Source organism: Cololabis saira, chromosome 6, assembly GCF_033807715.1.
Source record: "Cololabis saira isolate AMF1-May2022 chromosome 6, fColSai1.1, whole genome shotgun sequence".
NCBI lineage: Eukaryota > Metazoa > Chordata > Actinopteri > Beloniformes > Belonidae > Cololabis > Cololabis saira.
Genome location: NC_084592.1, coordinates 26,002,957 through 26,024,982, shown reverse-complemented (window position 1 = coordinate 26,024,982; position 22,026 = coordinate 26,002,957). Strand labels below are relative to the sequence as shown.

The 22,026-nt window shown below is 40.1% G+C and overlaps 1 protein-coding gene across 1 annotated transcript in view; it reads left to right on the top strand.

Moving 5' to 3' along the window:
• Positions 1–2,145: 2,145 nt before the first annotated feature.
• LOC133445599 (general transcription factor IIF subunit 2-like) overlaps positions 2,146–22,026 on the top strand; it is a gene marked incomplete at its 5' end in the record, with an annotated part of 58,916 nt that continues 39,035 nt past the window's right edge. Inside the window, 4 exons of the mRNA XM_061722923.1 lie at positions 2,146–2,211; positions 2,422–2,495; positions 2,670–2,688; positions 3,006–3,150. Of these exons, the coding sequence (XP_061578907.1) occupies positions 2,146–2,211; positions 2,422–2,495; positions 2,670–2,688; positions 3,006–3,150 (304 nt within the window). The remainder of the gene's footprint in view (positions 2,212–2,421; positions 2,496–2,669; positions 2,689–3,005; positions 3,151–22,026) is intronic.

Genomic DNA, 22,026 nt, shown 5'->3' with positions numbered 1-22,026 from the left:
CCCCACATGTCATTTTAGTCAATTCCGATGTAAAGTTACCTATTGACATAAAGTAGTCCCTGTCCTTAAGTTACCTTGCCAGAGTAGAGAGTAGAAAAGTACTTGCTTTTAAAGGTACTTAAGTATCCAAAAGTAAATGCTTTTAAATGTACTTTAAGTAAAAGTAAGAGTAAGAGTAAGAGTAAATGTCTTATTTCCCACATCAGTAAATTACTATATTTTTTCTAAATTAATTTAAGGATCTTTTAACTATTGTTTCTGAGAATTAACTCTTTGAAACCAGCTGCACTGATGTGCTGCTTTTAGAACCACAATGTTATATAAAACCTGCACAAACACCAAAAACAAATCAAATGAATGGGATCATAAGAGGACAGCACATGATGCAGAGTTTATTAACAATCATGAACTGAAACCAAATGAACCTGCACCATCCAACTAAGTCTGGATCCCCCTCAAAGACCACTGCTTTACAAAAAACTGTGCCCTCGTTTTTTACTCGGTCAAACTCAAACATTGAGTTAAGATACGGCCAAGGATTTTGTGAAAGTCCCTGCTCCGAGTCCGGCTCATTATCAGACTCAGACGACTCAGCGGATTGTCTTTCTTCTCCTGACGCAGGCGTAGCCATTGTTGCGGCTCTGTCTTGACTTGTTGTGGCTCTGTCTTGACAAACGCAGGCTACTTTGGCGGTATCGTTTTGAGGAGGCTTGACGTATTTCCGCTTTACGTACATCCCAGTGGAGAGCGTGCACTGTGATAGGTCTCCTCCTTTGACAAAAACAGCTTGTGTCCAATAAGATTTAGGGAAGAAGAAAAAAGAGCAGACCTGAAAGTAACGAGTACTTTTCAGCCTTCCTAGAAATTTACTCGAGTAAAAGTAAAAATATTTCTCTTGGAAATGTATTCAAGTAAGAGTAATAAGTACCAAAGAAATCTAATACTCAAGTAAAGTACAAATCCTCTGGATATGTACTTAAGTACAGTACTCAAGTAAATTTACTCCGTTACTGTCCACCACTGCTTGCCAGAAAACCCAACCCAATGCTCCAATCGCTGTAGTAACATCCCATGGTCAACTGTGTGAAATTCTGCGCTGAGGTCCAATAACAGCAGCACTGTGGTTCTTCCATAGTCTGCATTTATGTGGATGTCACTGACCACATTGAGTAGGGCAGTCTCGGTGCTGGGGAGCACAAAAAACCTGACTGGAATACGGTTGGTCAGAGTAAACAAGGTATTTGACTGTTAAACACAGCTTTTTCAATAACCTTATTGAGGAACAAAAGATTTGAGATGGGCCTGTAATTGTGCATCATCAACTTGTCCAGATTGTTTGATGACTGCTGTCCTCAAGGTCCGTGGGGAAACACCTGACAAAAGGAATGAGTACTATTTGACGGGTAACACTTTTTTGAGGAAAGCTGTGGGTAAAATATGGAGACAACAGGAAGATGAGTTTAACTGTTCCATAATAACCTCTGGGTTTTTGTAGTTGATTGGGTAAAATGGTGCCATTTTGTCCAAATTGGTATTGATCGGACAGAGCACTGTTCCTGGGCTTGATATTGATGCACTGGTTGCTTTCCTAATCTTCTTGATTTTCTCAGTAAAGAAGTTGGCAGATTGATTGCAGGCCCTTGTGGAGTGGATTTCAGGTGGGACACAGGAGGGGTTGTTAACCCGTCCACAGCAGCAAACAAGCAGAGGAGCAGCTTATGCCGCGTTCCATTTACCTCGGAAATCGGAACTGGGAACTGGGATTGGCAGCCATCTTGGAATGGTAACTCGGGGGGGGGGTGAAGCATCTCCCACTTTCCCAGTAGGAAATCCCACTTCGAGGGGCGTTCCAGTTAAAAATTCCGACTGGGAACTGGGAAATTCCGACTTCCGAGGACAAATGGAACGCGGCATTAGCCCTCTGCTACAAGTTATAAATCAACTGTCTTTGTTTATGTGTCCATCAAAGACTTTATTTTGAAATAGACTCTGATGACTCTGAGGAAGGCGCCCGAAACATTAAATTGTTAAGCCATGGACTAAATTAATTTTATTAAGTCATTTATTTTGAAAGGCTTGACAGGAAGTTGTTTTCTTTAACACTCTTCAGCTGTTTCCCCAGCTGAGTCCTCAGTGATTTAAACAATATCAGACATGACAGAGGTCAACTTAAATGGAGTCAAACAAAACAAAGGCGTTTGGCTTGTAAAGGTTGGTTCAACTTTCAAAATGCCAAATTATATTCACCAAAATTCACCTTATAACTTAATTTGTACACGGTATAGTCCCCTCCTAATCTACCTTTAGGTTAAACTTGATTTTTATAGTGGTTGTACTAGATAATTCACCTTTTGTTTGGTGTTTGAGTTTGTTGAGGCAACTTTTCCAGTGTCATTTATCTGGTCATGACTCTTTTAACAGGTTCCAAAGTATTTGTCTCAGCAATGGGACAAAGCCACGGACAAGGGAGAAGTTGGGAAGATCGCGATTGGAAAGTGGGTAGAAGAAGGCCTCAAAATACTTATCTTCTCCTTGCCAGTGTTAGAGCTTCAGTAATTAGTTTGAACCCTACTTTTGTCCTAAGCATTGTTGAGCTTATGGAAGAGGTTGTTGTCAATATCAACTTGCAGCTTATCAGTGATGCCTGTGTCCTTTTATACTTCTGACAGGAAACAAGGCAAAACAGAGGTGAGAAAGGTTTAAATGCTACACAAGCACAGGTAAAACACTGACTCACACCTTCATTTCTGGTCTTGGCAACATCTTGTATCATTTTTCCCACTTTCATTCTGTGTAACCTGTTCTCCTCAGTGCTCCTTTTTCTTTTGCTATATTGTCTCCTCTTTGTTGCATCTCTTCTCTGCTTGCTCATGCACTGACTCAGCTTCCACATATGACTCAATAATGTTTCACCATATCATATTTGACCTGATCTGATTAAACAAAGAGACGGCTGGTAATATGACTCGTCATGCGGGTGCTTTGACTAAGCCGTGTTTTGTTAGGTGTGTTTCAGTCTGAGCAAGGAGCTGGGCGCCCTGGGCGCTGAGGGGGAGAAGGACCCATCAGTGGAGCTCCCCAGGGATTATCCGTTCACTATGCACCCAGTGGGCGGACAGACCCTGGCTGTCTTCAGTCAAAGTGACACAGGTCAGTCTCAGACTCAGCAGCTCCAGCTGTCGCCTCTCGCTCTCTTTAGAGTTGGATCATGTGATCCAGATCACTTTCTTGGTTCTGCAGGGTCTAAGCTGACATGAATGTGATGAAGTGTCACATGTCTATGATGAACCACCAGGCACCGTGGCTTTGTAGCCCAACAAAATGAGATAACCTTAACAATTATATCTGGACAAATGTGATTTTGACCCTGGAATATAATGAGATGTTATTTAGACATTATCAAATGTTTGAATGTAGCAGAAAGTGTTTGTTTAAAGCAAAACTCAGTTTGAGTAATTAGAATAGGAAATTATTCAGTTCAAGTGTCTGAGCGAAACCTGCTGCTGATTTATTCTTTTTGATTGCACTGTAAAATTCATGAGAATACTTAGACCGGCTCTTTATTTGCGGAGGATGTTTGCTGCCAGGCGTAATGTGTCATACTGCTTTCTGAGCCAGAGGGATTAGCAGGGATTTGCATCAGACCAAGAGCTTAAAAATAGGGGCAACTATGTTGTAGGGTGTGTTTTACTGAGTGACTTAAGAATTAGAAAAGATTAAGGTGTTAGGTTTATTTGACCAGTTACACATTGAGCTAATGAATAATACATCTTATTTCATTTGATTATTATTCCATGATAATACAAAAAGGTCTGACTAAGAATTAAATCGATGGAAAAGAGACAGGAAGGTTAACAGAATAAAATTAAAGATTAAACTATGCCTCCCACCCAGGGAAAACTCATTTAGTGGAAGGTAAATAAATAACAGAGAACAGGAAGGTTTCTATTGGGAAAATGTCAAGAGCAGCTCTGAACCCCCCAGGGTGCCAATACTCAGTTAGAAATATCTGCCCCTCACACCATTTTTCAGATACTGATGAGGAAACATATAAATAAATGGCTGGTGTTCACTCAAATGCAAAAATTGTGTGTGTGTGTCTCAAGCACCTCAAGCACTCCCGAGACGGGACCAATTAGTTTAAAGCGTGCAGTTTGACTGCAGAACAAAATTTGATCCAGAGGGGAAAGTATGAAAATGGAGCAGTACACAGACTTGTTTTGCCGTTTGGTTTGCCAAAAAAAGATGAAGCCGTGACTGCAGCAAGGACAAAAGGAAAGTAGAGCAATGCACTCCACGAGGAGGCCGTTTCAGAGGAAACAGAGGGGCGAAGGCAGGAAATGTTTTGTGAGACTGACTTGATTGACACCATCATGTCAGCCAAGCACTTGACTGTATATTTCTGGTTTCTTTCTGGGGGCCATGGAAAAGTATGCCAGAGGGGAGGCAAAACATGCCTTTTGTAATCACGTGTTTCAGTTGAGTTTTACGTCGTCAAATTGATATTTTTGTGTCAAAGCTGTGACTTCGAAGGATCAGACCTCGGCATATTCAGTTTATTTTACAGAACAAATGGTTTTTGCTCCCTCAATCTGGGTCATACAGTGTAAAGTGCAAACAGCAGGGTGAGCTCATAGTATAATCTTTATATATATATATATATATATATATATATATATATATATATATTACATTTCATTTCAGCCAAAACGGAGTTCTGTGAGCATCTGTTTGTTTTCCCACGTGTGTGTATGTGTGACCTTGACAGTTTTTTCCCAAAGGCACTAGTAACTTATAAAAGTACTAGTGTTTTGTAAAATCAAACTAAAGCGTCAACTTGTACATATTTAAGTGCTCTTGTCTTTAACATCGATATACAACATCAAAACCTTACATAGACAGGTGTGTGCCTTTTCCAGCGAACCGTTGACTCCAGTCAAATTGTACAAACATCTCAGAGATGGAAGCAAGCACCATAACTCAGCAGAAAATGGCCCAGTTTAATGATAATTATAATAAATGCGGAAAACCTGAAAGGGTGTGAAAACTGCACACACTCGAACATCAAAACTGTCTGCTGTGTCTGTGTCACTGCCAGAAATCTGTGCTTACAATTGAAAAATAAAAGAAAAAATTCCCCCTCATCAAGGTTTATTTTATCACCGCCCTCAAACACTTCAGATGCACCCACATTTGCAAGTGCGTTAATGCCTCCTACACGTGATAAAGGATTTTTCTCTTTTATGAAGGCTCATTTCGGTTACTCCAGTCTCTTATTAGAGCCATAAACAAGAGCAAGAGTTCAATATGCTCTGCACTCTGCTTGTCAAGCAAAATAAGGCTGAAAAATGGTTTGGAAATTAAGAAAAAAACATAACTCGATTTAAACTACAACAGCAGTGCCACAGAGGATCATTGGATCATAATCTTGAGCTTGTGAATGTGGGCACATCGCATTAAAGAGGGCTTTTCTTAAAGGTGCCAGCGCAGAGCGCACCAGATGGCTCGCCTGACTGTGAAAGTGTGTTGGAAGCGGGAGGTGGAATAGTGTCCTCAGAGACGCGGTGGTGTGTAGTCTCTATTTACCTGACCGACGTTCAGCTCCTCCCCAACTCGCCCACAGGAAGGTGTGCTGTATGACACCGGTCTCCCACACACTTTCCCACTGTCTTACACACACACACATTTCACTGATTCTTTGGAACTTGGACATATTTTGACATGTGTAATTTTTATGTAAGAAATTGAGTCAATTATATAATGTTTTGCCTCATCTTGTTAGTTGAAATACAACCCTCGTGGTTACATTCAATTTTCATTTTTTTGAAAAATAAATTTCTGGGTTTGAAAGTTGAAATGTTTCTCAAATAAAAGTTTTAAGTTTAGACTTTTTTTTGGACAGTGGATCTATTGTCGTATGTAAACTTAACGCAGTGTCGCCTTTTAATCAGCATATTTCGAGCAGTATGACTGTATAGATATGTTAGACTGAGATCAAATGTTTAACATTTTTTGGCAAAAGCAGGTAACGTTAATTAAACTTTTTCTCAATGTAACATATCTATACAGTCATACTACTGTGAAGTGTGCTGATTTAAAGATGACACTGCGTTAAGTTTACATATGAGATGGGAGTTTTTAACTGCCATTGTTTATGTAATAATTGCTCGGGGGGTTATGTTTATGTTTATGTTCATGTTCTGGATCTCTGGAAAGCGTCTAGAGACAACATCTGTTGTATTAGACGCTATATAAATAAAATTGAATTGAATTGAAATATGACAATGGGTCCACTGCACTTACTTCGCAGGTGGGAAAAAAATACTCAAACTGGTGAAGTTAGATGGAAAATAACTTTATAGTGCAAATCACTGGATAAATGTAACATTTTTTCTTTCCCTGATGATGGGGGAGGCACAGCCTCACCTGCTTCCCCTGACTGCACGTCACTGTCCATGTGTCTCAAGTGATGTCCATGAGCAATCTGCGCACACGGATCGCAAAAACTGAGAGCGCAATTTAGTAAACCATGCACCCAGATCTTTTTGGCTTTATTTTTTTTACCCACTGGCATTTACCAGTCACAGGATCACAGTAACTCCCGAACATTTCAACTCTCTCTTGTTCATACTTTTTTTTTATTTATTTTTTTTAGATCTGTCCTACAGCTTTGCTATTATGCAAATGTACGTTTGGAACGAGATTACAGTGGAGCTTTGAATCACATTCAGTGCGGGTTCCATGCACATCTAAATCTAGCTGTTGGCAACAATCTAGCTAAGGATTAAACAGGAGTTTCCAAGAAAATCCAAGTATACATGCGCAAGACAATCAATTGAGTTAGGTGCGTTCGACTCCGTGATGCTAGGTGGCGCCATGTGCACTTTTGTGTTGGCTTTCTTTCGGTTCCTTCTTTGTTGTTCGTCTTCTTCCTCTTCTCCTACTGTGTTGATATTCTGGTTTTCGTGGTGTCGTCACTTCTGGAAGGGGGAGTCCCGGGGCAGGCACTAGCTCAGCTAAGTGTGGGTTCTATGTACATGCCAGAATAACTTGAATTATGGCCGCATTATTTGGCGCTAAAAGCTCGATCTCGAGCTTCAGTTCACGGCTTTTAAAAATTGGATATCGGTCGGATTAAGGCAACAATTCGACTTCTGTTAGTGCATGTAAACATACTGAAAGAAGAGAATGCATACCATTTGCAGTAGGCAGCACCAACCCCCATACTAGGATTGGATATCAGTCTCTATATTGACTACATTTGCGTACTATTATGATCTTTTATTAGCGTAAGGTAGCTGTTTTACATGGCAGTTTCTCACTCAGATTATTGCTTTAATCACATTTGACTTGTTTTAAAAAAAGGGAAAAAGAATGAATTTGTCAGCAACAAATTTAAAGTTACCATATTGGCTCATGGATCAATTCTATCTCTATCTGTTCACTTTAAATTGCGTGCTGATGAATGACAAATTCAATAATGGATTTTTTTTATCCTTTTCTATGTATGTTTAGTTTAAACTGCTGCATTTTATTTAAATTCAACTTGGGTTTATTTGGAATTTGAATACAAGTGTACAATAATGTGTTGCTCCCCGTGCAAAGTTGTTTACATTTTGTACCAAATAACAGTTAGTTACATCTATATCTGTTATTTTGTTTTATGTCTTAAAAAAATATTATATAGTTTTGAAAACAAAATCTTTTAAGTGCAGCCAGATGCCCTTCATCTCTCCATCATGGGGAAGTATACAGCTCATTAATTCAACAGTGGTATGGGATTGGAATTGGGTATTGACCGAAGCACAAAGCCCCAGCATCGGTATCGATATCAGAGCAGAAAAAGTCATTTCTTTAATTCATAGCTTGAGCGATTTTGTCATTAAAGACAGCAATCTGATAGAAAATGACTTCACTTATATTTATATTCTGAAATGCTTTCACCCCTTTCTCTCATCAGCAGTTTGACCATGGACACAACCCAGCGCTGAACTGGGCCTGGTTATTAAAACGCTGTACTGCCAGTGGGAAAACTGAATTAATATGACAACCCTTCAGTCATTGAGTTGTCAAAAGTTCAATTTCATTTACATAGTGTCTATTAAAATACAAGGAGCAACGCTCTCTAGAAGCTTTGCAGAGATCCAGAACATGACCCCCGAGCAATTATTACATAAATAATGGCAGGTAAAAACTCCCCTAGTGGGAGAAAAACCGTAAGCCAAACAGTGGCAAAGAAAAACTCCCCTTTAGGAGGCAAGAAACCTTGAGCAGGACCAGGATCATAAAGCGGGGACCCTCCTGGAGAAGACCAGCTGGGCAGAGCAGGAAAAGGGAGATCAGAAAGGGTGAATGAAGAACAGAGAGACAAGAGGCACAGATATATTGTCAAGGTACAAAAGGCAAGATATATTAGTATTAATTATCTGTGAGCAGGAAAACTAAGAGTTCTATGTACATATTACTGATACATGGTTAATTATTGTACTACAGAGACAAATACATAAACAGATGTAGACAGCAGACACTGAGGTGGTCGGTGGGTGGGACTGCAAGTCAGGATGCAGCTCTGGAAGCTCTCGCCTGCAAACATGTACAGAAGAGGAAGAACATGGGGAAGGCCTTCAAAAAAACTACAAGAACAATTATGCTTATGAGATACTTCTAATTAATATCTGTGGATTGGGCTGAGGAAAGGGAAGGAGAGGGAAGCAAAAGGGGTGAGGGGCACCGCTCAGTGGATCATGTTGGTGTCCTCCTGCAGCGTAGGTCTATAGCACCGTATCTACAAGGAAGCTATGTTTAAGATGAGCTGCCATAGTCTTTTCATGTAGCTGCAGCTTTGACTACTGGCCCTAACATACTAGACTGTAGAATATAGACTAACTACAGTAGGGAAAAAAGTATTTAGTCAGACACCAGTTGTGTAAGTTCTCCCACCTAAAAAGATAAGAGGCCTGTAATTTTCATCACAGGTATATCTAAACTATGAGGGACAAAATGAAAAAAAAATCCAGAAAATCATTTCAAAATTGTCTGATTTTTAAAGAATGTATTTGCAAATTATAGTGGAAAATAAGTATTTGCTCAGTAACAAAAGATCATGTCAATACTTGTTGCCAATTATACCAATACCAATTGTTGGCAATGACAGAGGTCAAGCGTTTTCTGTAAGTCTTCACAAGGTTTTCACACACTGTTACTGGTATTTTGGCCCATTCCTCCATGCAGATCTCCTCTAGAGCAGTGATGTTTTGGGCCTGTCGCTGGGCAACACGGACTTTCAACTCCCTCCAAAGATTTTCTATGGGGATGAGATCTGGAGACTGGCTAGGCCACTACGCCTGAAGTCTAGTATGACCTCCTTAGTTTTCTTAGTGTTCAATAGCAAGTTGTTGGAGGAACACCATGTTGTCAGCTGTAAGACCTCGTCTATGTACTTGGCCTCGTCTCCACTTGAGATAAGCCCAACCACAGTGGTGTCATCTGCAAATTTATAATGAGGTTGGAGGGGCGGGAAGGATAGCAGTCAGATGTGTATAGATGAGTAGTCGAGTCGGAATGGGGTCTGTGGATGATTTAGCTCTAAAGACGATTGATATCAGCTCAGGGAGGTCTACAGGAACTAAACAGTCTAGAGTCAAGTCAGAACCTAAGGAGGTTTACTGAAGGTGAATAAACGCCCACAGCTGCTGCTGTGAGGGCTTGGTTATTTTCTTCTCTAATTCTGATGATTTTACTGCTAAAGAAGCTCAAAGTCTGCAAAGGGATGCACAGCTCAACTGAGTTGTGACTGTGGCAGCTTGGCTACAGTGCTGAACAGAAAACCTAGATCTTTTTTGTTATCTTCCATCTACAACAAATAATAAGCTGTTCTAGCTTTGCAAACAGCTTTTTTACATACTATTAGACCATCTTTCCATGTACGATAAGCGTCTACAGACTTACAAGAGTACCACTTCCTTTCCATTTTAAGCACTTTTTGCGTCAGCATATGCAAATTATACCAGGGAGTTAAGCTCTAGTTGTTAAAGACCCTCTATCTCAAAAGAAAAACTGCATATAAAGCCGAGTCCGGCAAATCTGGACAAGGAAATGACAGACAGGAAGCACCAAAGGGGGCCAGTACATATCATCGGCATCACAGTCTCGGAAGACCATCAATTTCTTCATTCTTTCTTGTTTCTATCTTCTTCACGCAGCTTCTCCTGTGGTTGGCGAGTCCAATTCGGGAGAGGCAGACACGGCCGCAGGCGTTGCAGGTGTGGGCTGGATCCGGTGCTGGTGTGGGCATGGTGGCTTTCTGCTTCCTTAACTTCCTTTTTGTTTCTCGGTGTAGAGCCAGGGCGGTTTCGTGGGTCTGCAGTCCGTTTCATAAAGCTTGTTTCCATTTCTTACGGTCCTGGGCGATGTCTTCCCACGTGGCTGGATTGATGTTGAAGGATTTGAGGTCGTGCTTGCAGACATCCTTGTATCGGAGCAGTGGGCGGCCTACTTGCCTCTTCCCTGACTCTAGCTCTGCATACAGAGTGTCTTTTGGCATGCGCCATCGTCCATGCGACGGACGTGGCCCAGCCAGCGGAGATGCCGTGTTTCAGCAGGGAGAGCATGGTGGGGAGCTGTGCTCTCTCCAGGATTGCGCTGTCTGTGACCCTGTCCTGCCAGATGACTCCCAGTATCTCAGACAACGCAGATGGTAGGAGTTTAGCCTCCTGTCATGGTGTGCATAGGGAGTCCAGGCTTCACTGCCATACAAGAGTGTACTGACAACACAGGCTCTGTACACTTGTACCTTTTGTATGAATGGTGAGCCTGCTGTTCTCCCATACTTTAGATGTAGGGTACGCGGCGATGCGCACGTACGGTGCGCGTCACTGCGTAACCTACGACGTAGGCTACGCCGTACCCTACGGCGTATGCTGCCACTGCTCCCAGGAGTGTGTTCCTGACAGCGAACCCTACTCCATATTCCCTGGTTTCCTCAGGGGGTTTCCCCCGCCAGAAAAAGTTATAATCCCTTTCCTTGAGGGAGCCAGATCCTTGAAGTCTTGTTTCCAGAAGGGTCGAGATGTCAATTCTGCGCTTCAGAAGTTCGTTGTTTATGACTGCAGTTTTACGGACATCACTAATCTCTTGTAGGTTGTTGCTGAGCCCGGGTGTCATGGTTCTGACGTTCAGAACCCCAGACGTAATGCTGGAATCTTCTGTGGTTTCTTTGTGTTGCTTGGTGCATGAATTTACAGCCTGCTTGTTAGGATAAATCTCTAAGCTCCATGCACCCGATGGAGCAGGCAGGCTGTGACGGGATAGCACCTTATTGGCTGGGGGCTGCCCAGCTTGAGGCGGGCGGTAGTTATCCAATGAGACCAATCATCTCTCCCACCGTCGGAGGTAGCCCCTGGGGCCAGTACAATACCACTAACAAAACTGGGTTCTCTGATTACCAGCTTGGGAGTTTTAGACTAAGGGTGAGGCTTTCAAATGTATTATAATTGCATTTAGGTTTAGATTTTATTTGATTACTGGAGTTATAGATCGCCCTAGTCCTCCGCCTTGGCCGGTGCTTCTGGGAATATGGTCATTACAATAACCGGGCGGCGTCGATTCATTTAAACTAACATACTCTTCCTCCAATAGCCATGTTTCTGATAAACGGTACACTATATATCAGTCTGGGTCTCAGTAATTAGATCATTTACTAATAGACTTGGAGCTTAAAGATCATAAAAATCTAATTTTTCTCTCTTTAATTGGCTTTAAATGTGTAACAGTTGTTGAGCAATAATTTCTCTGTCATATAAATCCAGGGCTTCACTGCTGCCCATTTCAGTGTGTTTTAATTTTTTAGAAACATAACATTAAGAGGTATTGGTTAAAAATGCAAACATTTGTATGTTAATTGTCTTTCAATTGTTGCTCCTGGTGCTGTGCTACTGATGCATTCATAAATAAATGAAAATAAACTAAAAGTTTTAAAGTTCCAGCAGGAAGAAAATAAAAAAAAACTGAATAAAGATGTAAAATTTCCTACTCAGGATATGTAACATTAAACCATGCACTTTTACACTTAAAAACAGTAGTTAATTCCTTTCTCAAGTTGTCTGTCAACTACATGAGTAACTGCTGATGAGATGTCGTTGTTAGTGGCGAAGCAAAATATCTTTAACTTGAGTGAATGCAGGAGGATTTGAAGTTGTGGAAGGAAGACCAAACAGTCATCTGGAAGTCAGAGTTTTCAGAGCTTGGTGGCCTCAAAACCAACTTACAAGGTTGTAACATGTTGGGTATTTTTAGTTAGTAGCCACTATTGGTGCCGGAATATATGCCCACAATCACCATAAATTGCCCTTCATCATTTTAATGTTTGTTTTACTGATAAAACACAAGTTTCATGTTGTCTTTATTTTTACACATGGAAATAAATCATTCAGTGCATTTCTTTCTAAACATTATATCATTTTAATATAATTTTAATAGCTCATGGTTAATTTACCAACATCAGTAGTGCATAGTAGGCGGTAAAAACGTGACAATGATCATGTTTGTTTTGTTGTAATTGTTGCACTGAGTTGTTAAACCTTTGATAGATAGAAAACATGTCCTCACTGTATTAAATACACTCGTAGATGCACAACAGGGAACAAAGAAGATATGTGTCCTTTTCTTTTATGTGTGAGCCTCTTCTATTTTCCAGTTTGTGACTTTTAACCTCATTATAAAAGTTTCCACCTCTGACTAGAGTTAGAAATGCTAACACTCTGTTAGCATGCTTACTAAAGAAACTATAAAAAATGCATTTACACTAGTTTTTTTGTTTTTTTTTTTACAGTGTAAATTGTCCTCAGAACCTGTCCTGCAGCCTTTATAGGCAATGTTCACTCGCTGACTTTGGTTGTTTTTATGGCGATTCGAGAACCGGCACCTCTTCCTTTTTCACTAGACCAGTTTTATTTCTGCTGCTTTGTTAGGAAATATATGATTCAGTGATTTCAGCCGACCACGCAGTGTCCAACATGTGTAATCCAAACAAGTCAGATTCTGTGCTATTCATTCCTTCACCTCAATGAGAAAACTATTCAATGAGACGACAATAACAAAAGGTTGCTAATGGAGATGTCGGTGATTGTTACGTACACGAATAATGTCTGACATGGCCTTTGTGCTGCGAGGCTGCTAGCTAAATATTCCTCCATTATTTCCCCCCCGTTGCTCTGCATTGTTCCGGCTAAGGACCTGGTATTGATTGAGCGGTTGCTTAGCAACAGGCTTAGCTGCCACAGATGCGTGCAGAGGAGAACAGTAAGCCAGATGTAATGTACCGCTCTGTTACAGTGATTGTCCTTCCGCTGCTGCAGAAGCTTTTCACTAAAACTTTGGGATCCTTGTGTCCTCTGAAATAATTGACAAACACAGGACACGATGTCTTCACACACTTACATTCTGAGGAAAGTTCTGCAGGATTTTGTGCTCATAAGTATGAATGCTTGCTAGATGCGAGGGACTGATTTGAACTATTTCTAACACATTATTTTTCAAGATTACATTTTGATCCGTCAGTAAATGAAAAGGAAAATCCCTTAAGAAATGTGTTTTATGTTCCACCTCATGTTCACTGTTCATTTTACATCAGTGAACATGAGGTTTTTATCTCCACTGTCAGTACGCTACTGTTCAAGTGCTTTAGAAATATTTTTAATTTTAAATGTATGCAATTTCTAGAATAGTACAAAAAATACTTTTTTTTTTAAAAACACTATAATGTTTTCACATTGTGTTGCTGCAATTGAGTATCAGTATCAGATTCATTTAAGTGTGTATACAAAGATATAAGCGTGTGTGTGCAAAGCCTTGCACTGGTGAGTTAAAGCTCTTCAACTTGAAAGTAAAAAATAAGAATGTAAGAAAATGAAGAATTTATTATTGGAATACAAAAACAATTAAAGCTATATACACCCTTACAGAAATTCAGAACTAAAATCTTTCTTCCAATGTTAGACTTTGAGAAAGTCATAATTACTTCCAGACTTGACTATTGTAATGCCCTTTTTATATTGAAGTCAGTAACTCTCCTCTTGCTCATAACTGGTCCAAAATACTCCACCCGAGATGAGATTCCTCCAGAATCAGCAGCTCTCCTTTAGCTTCATATGAAGTTTAGAATCTAGCACGTGCATTAGCAATCTAGCAAGTGGTTCTGACTGCTTTTCAGGCATTAAACGGTTCTGCTTCGTCCTATAAGATGGACATGCTGTGTAGGTATAATCCATCACGAGCCTCAAGACAAGTAACACTCCAGGTTCAAGATTCGGCCAGCACCGGGACCCGGTATTCACTATCTATGGACCTGAACCTTGATTAAGCTTGCATCTTTACTGATTGTTTAAAATCATTTTAAAAATACCCTTTTTCCAGCTAGTGTTTTGCTGTGAATGAACTTGTGATGGGAATTCTTCTTTTCTATTATTGTTTGTCTGGATATTGACTTAAAGTCTGGACTGTCCTGGATTTGTTTTATTTTTTTGTACTTTTTACTGCTTCTGATGGATTTGGATTTTAACCTTTTTTCTCTCTTTTTTTAATAGTTTAGTATTTTTCTTACTTGTTTTGTTTGTGGATGTGCTTTAGCGATATAATTCCCATCCATCCATTTTCCAGCAGGTCCCTGACCTCAGGGCCTGCTGGAGCCTTTCCCAGCTCTCTTTGAGTGAAAGGCAGGGATACCTACTTTACTTACTTGTTTATTATTAATTTGTCGACAAGTGAAATAATTTACTACCTCAAAACTGTGTCTGGTTTGAAGGGGAATGTGTGATGAAAGAGAATTCAATCTGAGCAGGGTGCAACCCAGCCGTTTTGTCTGAGGATGCCTTGTTACAAAAATGAATTATTAAATATGCTGTTCAGATTTTCAGGGTGATGTTGCATCACAGACCAAGATCAGAGTACAGTTATCATGCCCTTTCACCACATTAAAATGTTTTCATTTTAAAATGTAAAATTTGTTGGAGCATCCACACTACTCCAGCTAATTTGAGACTCAAACATGGAACATTTTTGAAGTATTTTTCTGTTTTTATTTTTCAAACATTTTCAAATTTTTCAAAATCAGTTTTTGATTTACACTTTTGGGTCATTAGGATTTGCCAAGCCAATATAATTTGACCTTTTAATGTACAAACCAACAAGTATCATCTGTTATACGGTAACATCTACATGTAACAAAATGTTTTAAGCAAAAATAAACTAATGTGGATGAGCTTCACATTTTGAGTTATGCAGCGTTACAGTATAATGCCACCTCAAATAAGGCAGAGTCCACAGAGGCGGAATGGGTAATGAAGAAGCTCACTAGACCCTTTTCATCTCGCTTTACTGAGAAACAGTGTCACCATTTTCCCTGCTGAGCTGAACACACCCTCAGATCCAGCATTTAAAGGACAGATTTGGCAGTACCGGCCCAGTATCTCACCAGTCTTTATGCAGATGTCTGTGTTGGTGCTTCAAGCCTCTCAGCCTGTACCCTTCAAATGATGATAATATTTAGTTGATTCAGTCAGTTTGACATGAAAAAGAGCATAAGTTTTTGAAGGTGCTGACCATCAAACCTTTAAAAGATTTTGGAGAGTATTCTGAACCGAATGAGAAGTGGACATAATTTACATGTTTAGTACATGATGGGCTGAACCTTTTTGAAGTGTTCAGGTTGGAGGTCCTGGTTGGTTAAATCCACACGAGTGTGCATGAATTCCTGACAGATGTCTCTTGACAGGGTAAGTGCTAGAATAAAACATGAAGCTCATTTATATCAGAGTTCATTCGAAAGGCATTCAGCACTCATGCAGTAATTGTCGGCATCCACCTTCAGCTTTCAGCCATTTCGTCTCTGTGCTGGAAGTTGTGCTCTAATAGCGGTACGGCTGGGCTATTTCCACGGCTGACGTCAAAGAGCAGACCTTCTGTGTTAGGAGAGCTAGGGCTCTGTTCTCCCTATGGTAATCCAATTGGAGGCATTATGAGTTCATGCTTTCATAAAGCTCAAGCCTCTTGGAGATGCTCCCTGTCACAGCTGGTTGAAGCTGTCAGATGTCTCTGGCTACGCTCCTCTTTGCTCTGAACGCACCACCAGAAATTACTTTTTTTTTTAAAACCATTTAGAGCCTTTATTCCTGGATAAATTCAAGTTGGGGCATTCAAGTTTTTCTCAGGATCACTAATACTGGATGAAGTAAAGCCAATTAAAGTAAATGCTGCAGAAATGATCATCTATTAATGTTGGAAAATTAATCAAATGACAACTATTTTCGCAACACAGTAGTGGTGGTATCATGGTTTGGACCCATTTTGCTGCATCTTTGACAGAAAAGCTCATCATAGTCGGTGGAGCAGGGAATTATGAATGAAACCATTCTAATGGAAAATGTTAGTTCAGCTCTCTGTACGTTTCATAACATATTGCTTTTCAAACCTTGAGACCATCGACAGGGGGATGGATGGATGGATGGATGGATGGATGGATGGATGGAGAATCAATATATGGATGTGAGGAACTGTAATCTCAGATGTTTTTGTCCAGATAAAGAGGCCTGGTGCATCGCAGCAACTTCTCAATATTGTTTTTGTTAAAAGCATCCTCCGGATGATTTGACATACATGTGTTTATTCAGTATAAATATGGAAAGAAGAGTAACGACAGTACAACAAGGACATCTTCTTAGCTTTGAGCCAATAAGCGTGTGAAAATATCTGACATTTTCCCACTCATGTAAAACCATAATTTTTTTAAGTAGTGTGTAAAAATGCAAAAAAAAATTGTCGAAAGGGTTCACAAACAGTCAAGCACCATTTGTTGAAGGTAGATTTATATTAGTCTAGCCTCAAGGCTGGACAGTTTAAATTTCAAGTACTTGATGGTGTAGTTCATTGCCCACATTGACATAACATTTTGGACAGCTACATAAACATTTGACAGATGTATTGCTCATATTAATTGTATGCATATACGTAGCCAAGAGGAAATGTGTGTCAAAGTTCACGATGATCCAGGTTCAAACATTAATGCTGTAGGTGTTAAAAGGGAGCGTGCCACTTGAACCCAGAGAGAGCTTGTGTATCGGTGTGCAGATTGCTTGTAGCTCGGCAGAAACCCACACCTTGTTGCTAAAAAAAATAAATAAATCGGAATAAATGGAGGATGAAACAAAGTGTTGTTTGCACTCAACAGGTTCCTCAAATAGGCCGATATCACGTTTGTTTTTCTCAGTGAAGTTCAGAGCTGAATGCTTGTTTGTTGTTCTCCAGGGTAAAAACATGAAGGTGAGCTGCAAATGTTTAGTTGGAGAAATGTCATCTATGTTCCCATTTCTGTTGTGTTTCTCAGAATAAAGGTCTGTTCAAGCTCTCCTGTGCTCCTACACAACAGGCACATGTCAGCCGGGATCATGATGAAATGCTCAGTCGCCAGTGGATACGAGGTGTCAGTGGGCTGCTGAAAGACTAAACGGGCTTTTAGCCAAGTTTAAAGGTATTATTTCTGCCCTCTTATTGAGGTGTGTTATAATTTCACTGAGTTTTTTCAACAAGGTGAATGCAGCTCATGGCAACGAAGCATAAACACCTTCCCACCATTTTCTGATAATGCCATCAGCAGCATTTATAGTCCTCCAATTCCTGGATTGCATCCTTTTAAAACTGAGCCAGAGCCTTTGTGCGTAGTTTGATTTAGCTCTCTTCACTGCAGCATTTCAAATGAGAATCAGATCCGGCCAAACGGCCTATTTCCTTGTTAAACATCCAGAAGCCTGGCTGACATGCACCACTGGCTTTTCAGAGGTGGATTCAACCTCGCTTATAGGGACTCCAGCAAAGTGATACATGAATGAAGAAGTATCACATAACACTCAGACCAGAACAGGAGCAGGCTGGAAATTCAGCTTGACGTTATCGCTTAATTGAAGCGTATTTATATCCACTCCTTGTTATCTACATCTGATATAAAAATGCCCGTCAGTGTCATGGCTGTGGATTTCTTTGCTTTGAATCTCCAGAGCACCACCTACAGAGTTTTGGAAAAAAAAATGAGTTTAAACAGCCTGTATGTCCTAAAATAAAAATATTGGAGGAATATTGGTTGAACCATTCTTGTCTATTTGTGAGTGGGGCGTTAGTTTATTTGTGGGCGCTGCAGACATGAGAAGTCAGCAAGATGCAGGAAGTTAGTGCAACGATGGAGAAAATAAAAACAAGCCTTTATTTCAAACTGCATATTTTTGTGAGTACATTCATACACAGTATGCTCACAAAATTTGCACTAGCGTAGTACATGCACATGATGGCGAACAATTTTAATGAGGTACTTTTCCATCAATTGAAACTTGTCAATTCTAAGCTACAAACAGAATAAATCCAGTTTTCTTCATCATGTATCTAATCAATCCCCTTTTTTAAAAAAAGATATTAAAGCTGTGATGTCATTAGTGCTGAGGACAGACTACTGTCATCTTTTTAACCGAAATGTAGCGAGCGATTGTCTCAGCGCTGGCAATACGTTGGTAAGTCAGAGACCATTGAGTGCGTTAAGCATTTAGCATTCCATACTAAGTTATCAGACTATTTTAGTACACCGTCTGAGCGCTTGTGTGTACTTTGTAGCAACAGAATTGTCCGTATGAGTCCAATTACGTACTCGAAATAGTAACTGAACAAGTAATCGAGTTGAGCTGTGTCGTCAGATTAGCATATTCACAGATCGCTACACACTCAAACTACTGTCAGACTGTGAAGACTTTCATTTATTTATTTTTGTCTTACTTTTAAGGGGCTTAATAACTGCAGGAAAGGGACTTAAAAATGCTTATGAGTATCCAAAAAAATGCCATTGATTTTTATTTTTTATTTTTTTTGTGTTCAGATTTCAAAGCTGGAGATGAGAACAGTTGACCAGTGATTTAATTTATCAATATATGGTTAAACCTGCATGCTTTGTGCAATAATAGTAATAGTGTATAATTATAAACTCTAAATGTTTGCTTAACATCATTATTTTTCAGTGTTTGGTTGTTTGTTCAGTCAAGGGTTTGACAGACAGCATTTGCAACGGATCCATGCTGCCATTCTGTGTGATTAAAGCTCAAAGCACATCTGAAGAATCTATTGTTTTAAACAATTTGTTTATCGTAGCCACTTGACAAATTACTGCACTAAGTGCTGTTTCCTATCCCTCCACACTATGCCGTTAATAAACTATGGTTCTGAAACAGCAAATTTGGCATTAACATAAATGTAACACACACCATTACATGCATACTTGTCTCAGAGTAAACGTCCAGTAAAACAGGTTAGCTCTGGTATCTTTCTATTTTTTATTCTCCATCTTCACAGCCTCCTTTGTTTTCCAATCCCCATTTCACCCTAGCAGTAATCATATCTTTACTTGTTTTTTTCACACTTGTATTAACTGTTATCTAATGCTTCTGTAAATGGTAAGTAGTTAATTTCATAACTTTCATATAGGATTACACTGGTTGTACAACAGAAAGCTTTACTTGAACAATGGTGGTGATTGAACTTCTTTAAGGTGAAAATATATAGTTTTTTTTTTTTAATGGGCTAGTTCAGGCAAATCTAATTGGACGTCTCCAGAATGCAGATTCATTTACTTATTTTTCCTTCCACGCTTTGGATTGTTGTCCTACCACAAGACGAAGCCTCTTCTAACCTTTTCCCCTTGATGATGGTAAATGGTTCTGGTTCTTTGCACCATACAACGCGCTGAGCATTTTTTCTCGACCAATGCAACTATAACAGTTCCTTGGTAGCGGTGCAGATTCCCAAGGTGCCATGGACACTGGTCTTGGATGACTCATGCATGGTAGGCTCATAAACGGAGACATTTTCCAGTTCCAGTCACGTCTTCAAGCCTTTGCCCGTCTCTTATGGATTCTTCTTTGCCTCATGAGGATTTTGCGATTGCCCATGGACTCATCTCAGCGTGGCTCTCACTTCTACAAACGTCTCTACTTAACACCCTGTATCGCTTTTCAGCCTTATGCAGAGCAGTTACTTTTGTTTGTTTGTCTTCAGAAATCGTCTTTTAAGGAAACAGGATTCATGTCAGCCAATCATTTTATGAAAAGCTGACTTAAAATGTTTGCCTTTTTATCAAACCAACTTATCCCACCTCCAAATGTATTTTATTCTCCAGATCTGCAAACTGCTGACAGAAAATGGTTCTGGTTCTGGTTGAAGTACAAATGGGTTCGTTCAGTAAAGACACAAGAGATTATAACTATTGGTGCGTAAGCATTTAAAAGTACACTGTTTTTGTTTAATTTTATGACTTGTATGAAGATCAGATCACATTTTATGTCAAATGAAGAAAATATTTTCTTCACACTTTTTCTTGCCATACAGTGTAAATGCTATTTCAGATAAAAGTAATTAAAGTATCAATCTCTGCTAAAAATGTAACCCTATTCATAAAGTCTCACTTCTCTCTCCTTTCAGTAAAACAGTAATAGTTGCTTCAGCCCCTTTTTATCTGAGCTAAGAGTGGAAGATGAAGGGGCCTGACCTTCCTTCCCACTCACCTTCATCATTTCATCTCCGCTCCTCCTCCTGCCGTTACTTCCCTTTCTGGAGGTGACAGATAAGAATCAGAGGCACGTTAGCTATTTTCTGGCTCAGTGACGCCACATGACTGAGCCACAACGATAAGGTGGACACAAGGGGGAGAGCGGTTCTTGGGTGCAGTGATGGAGGAGTTTGCCTGGCAACAGGTGGAAAGAGGGAGATGGGAGTGCTAAGTATACCATGGATTTCCACCTTGCTGTTAACACTTCTCTCCCTCTGCGTTCACATGAATCTCCAGCTGCCCTCATCACCCTTTTACTTGTTTTTCATCAGGTGTGGAGGGACCACTTTAAACCTGACTCTTAATAAGAAAACCTGCCGCCATCACGAAATAATAGATGGAGCTGATCTGCTATTAACCACCTCATGTTGAGTTTAGTTCATCTTGTGCGTTTCTACATGTTTAATTTCACGCGGTGTTGGGTGTGTTGTCTGCCTATTGTCTAGATGTGAAAGTGGGCACACATGAGTCACGAGGGTGGCGGTGGCCGAGCCGCTGGTTTGACGACATCGCCTGCAACAGCAGACGCTTTCAGACCCCATGCAGGGAAGGCTCAGTTAGAGGTCAAATGAATGACGCTGTTCACTTCAAGTCAGCTAAAAGTGGATTCCCATCGAGATACGCACGTCAAGCAGAAGTTCAACAGGCTGCAAGAACAAATTAAACTTGTTTATTCCATTTTCCTGAGGAGTGCAGATTAATGCGTATTTGCTGTTCAGAATAACCAAATATAAAGATTTCCGCTCCCACAAGCTTCCAGAAATGGATCATGACACATCCCTGCTTCACATTGTTTGGGTATAAGCCAGGCTAGACTTGTTTTGCATTTGCTTTGGCACCGGTAACATCACCCAGTGCTGGGGCTGCTTTTTCATCCTCAAACCCAGCCGTTACACAGTAGCGTTAGTGTTTCCTGACCCACCGTATAGCAATCATCTGTTTGTCTCTGAAATGACACAGATTTATTATTCAATTTGTGCTGCTACTACACTCGGAGATAACATTTTGCCGAAAGTCCTTTTTTGACATCCTGAAGTCAGTGCGTTTAATTTGATGTCGACTAGTTTTTTTCAGGGTGTGCATTTAATCAGTGATTTAAAGAGGATGAGCAATTTCCACCGCAGCAGGTGTACAAATGCAGCCTGTTCTGTGAATACGGTGGCGAGAAATACTCGATGAACCCATTTGAATTGGCTGATTTTCTGCATTAATTTGCCTGAAAATGTGATCTGATCTTTATCCAAAGACGAACACAATAGGCCTCATCCATGAAATCTTTGTAAATCTGTGAGTCAATTGTAAGCATTTGCCCTCTCCAAAGGGCAGATTTGAAGTAATTAATTTTCATTTCTGAAGTCATTTATTTTCATTTCTGAACTCATTTAGCAGAGCGTTTA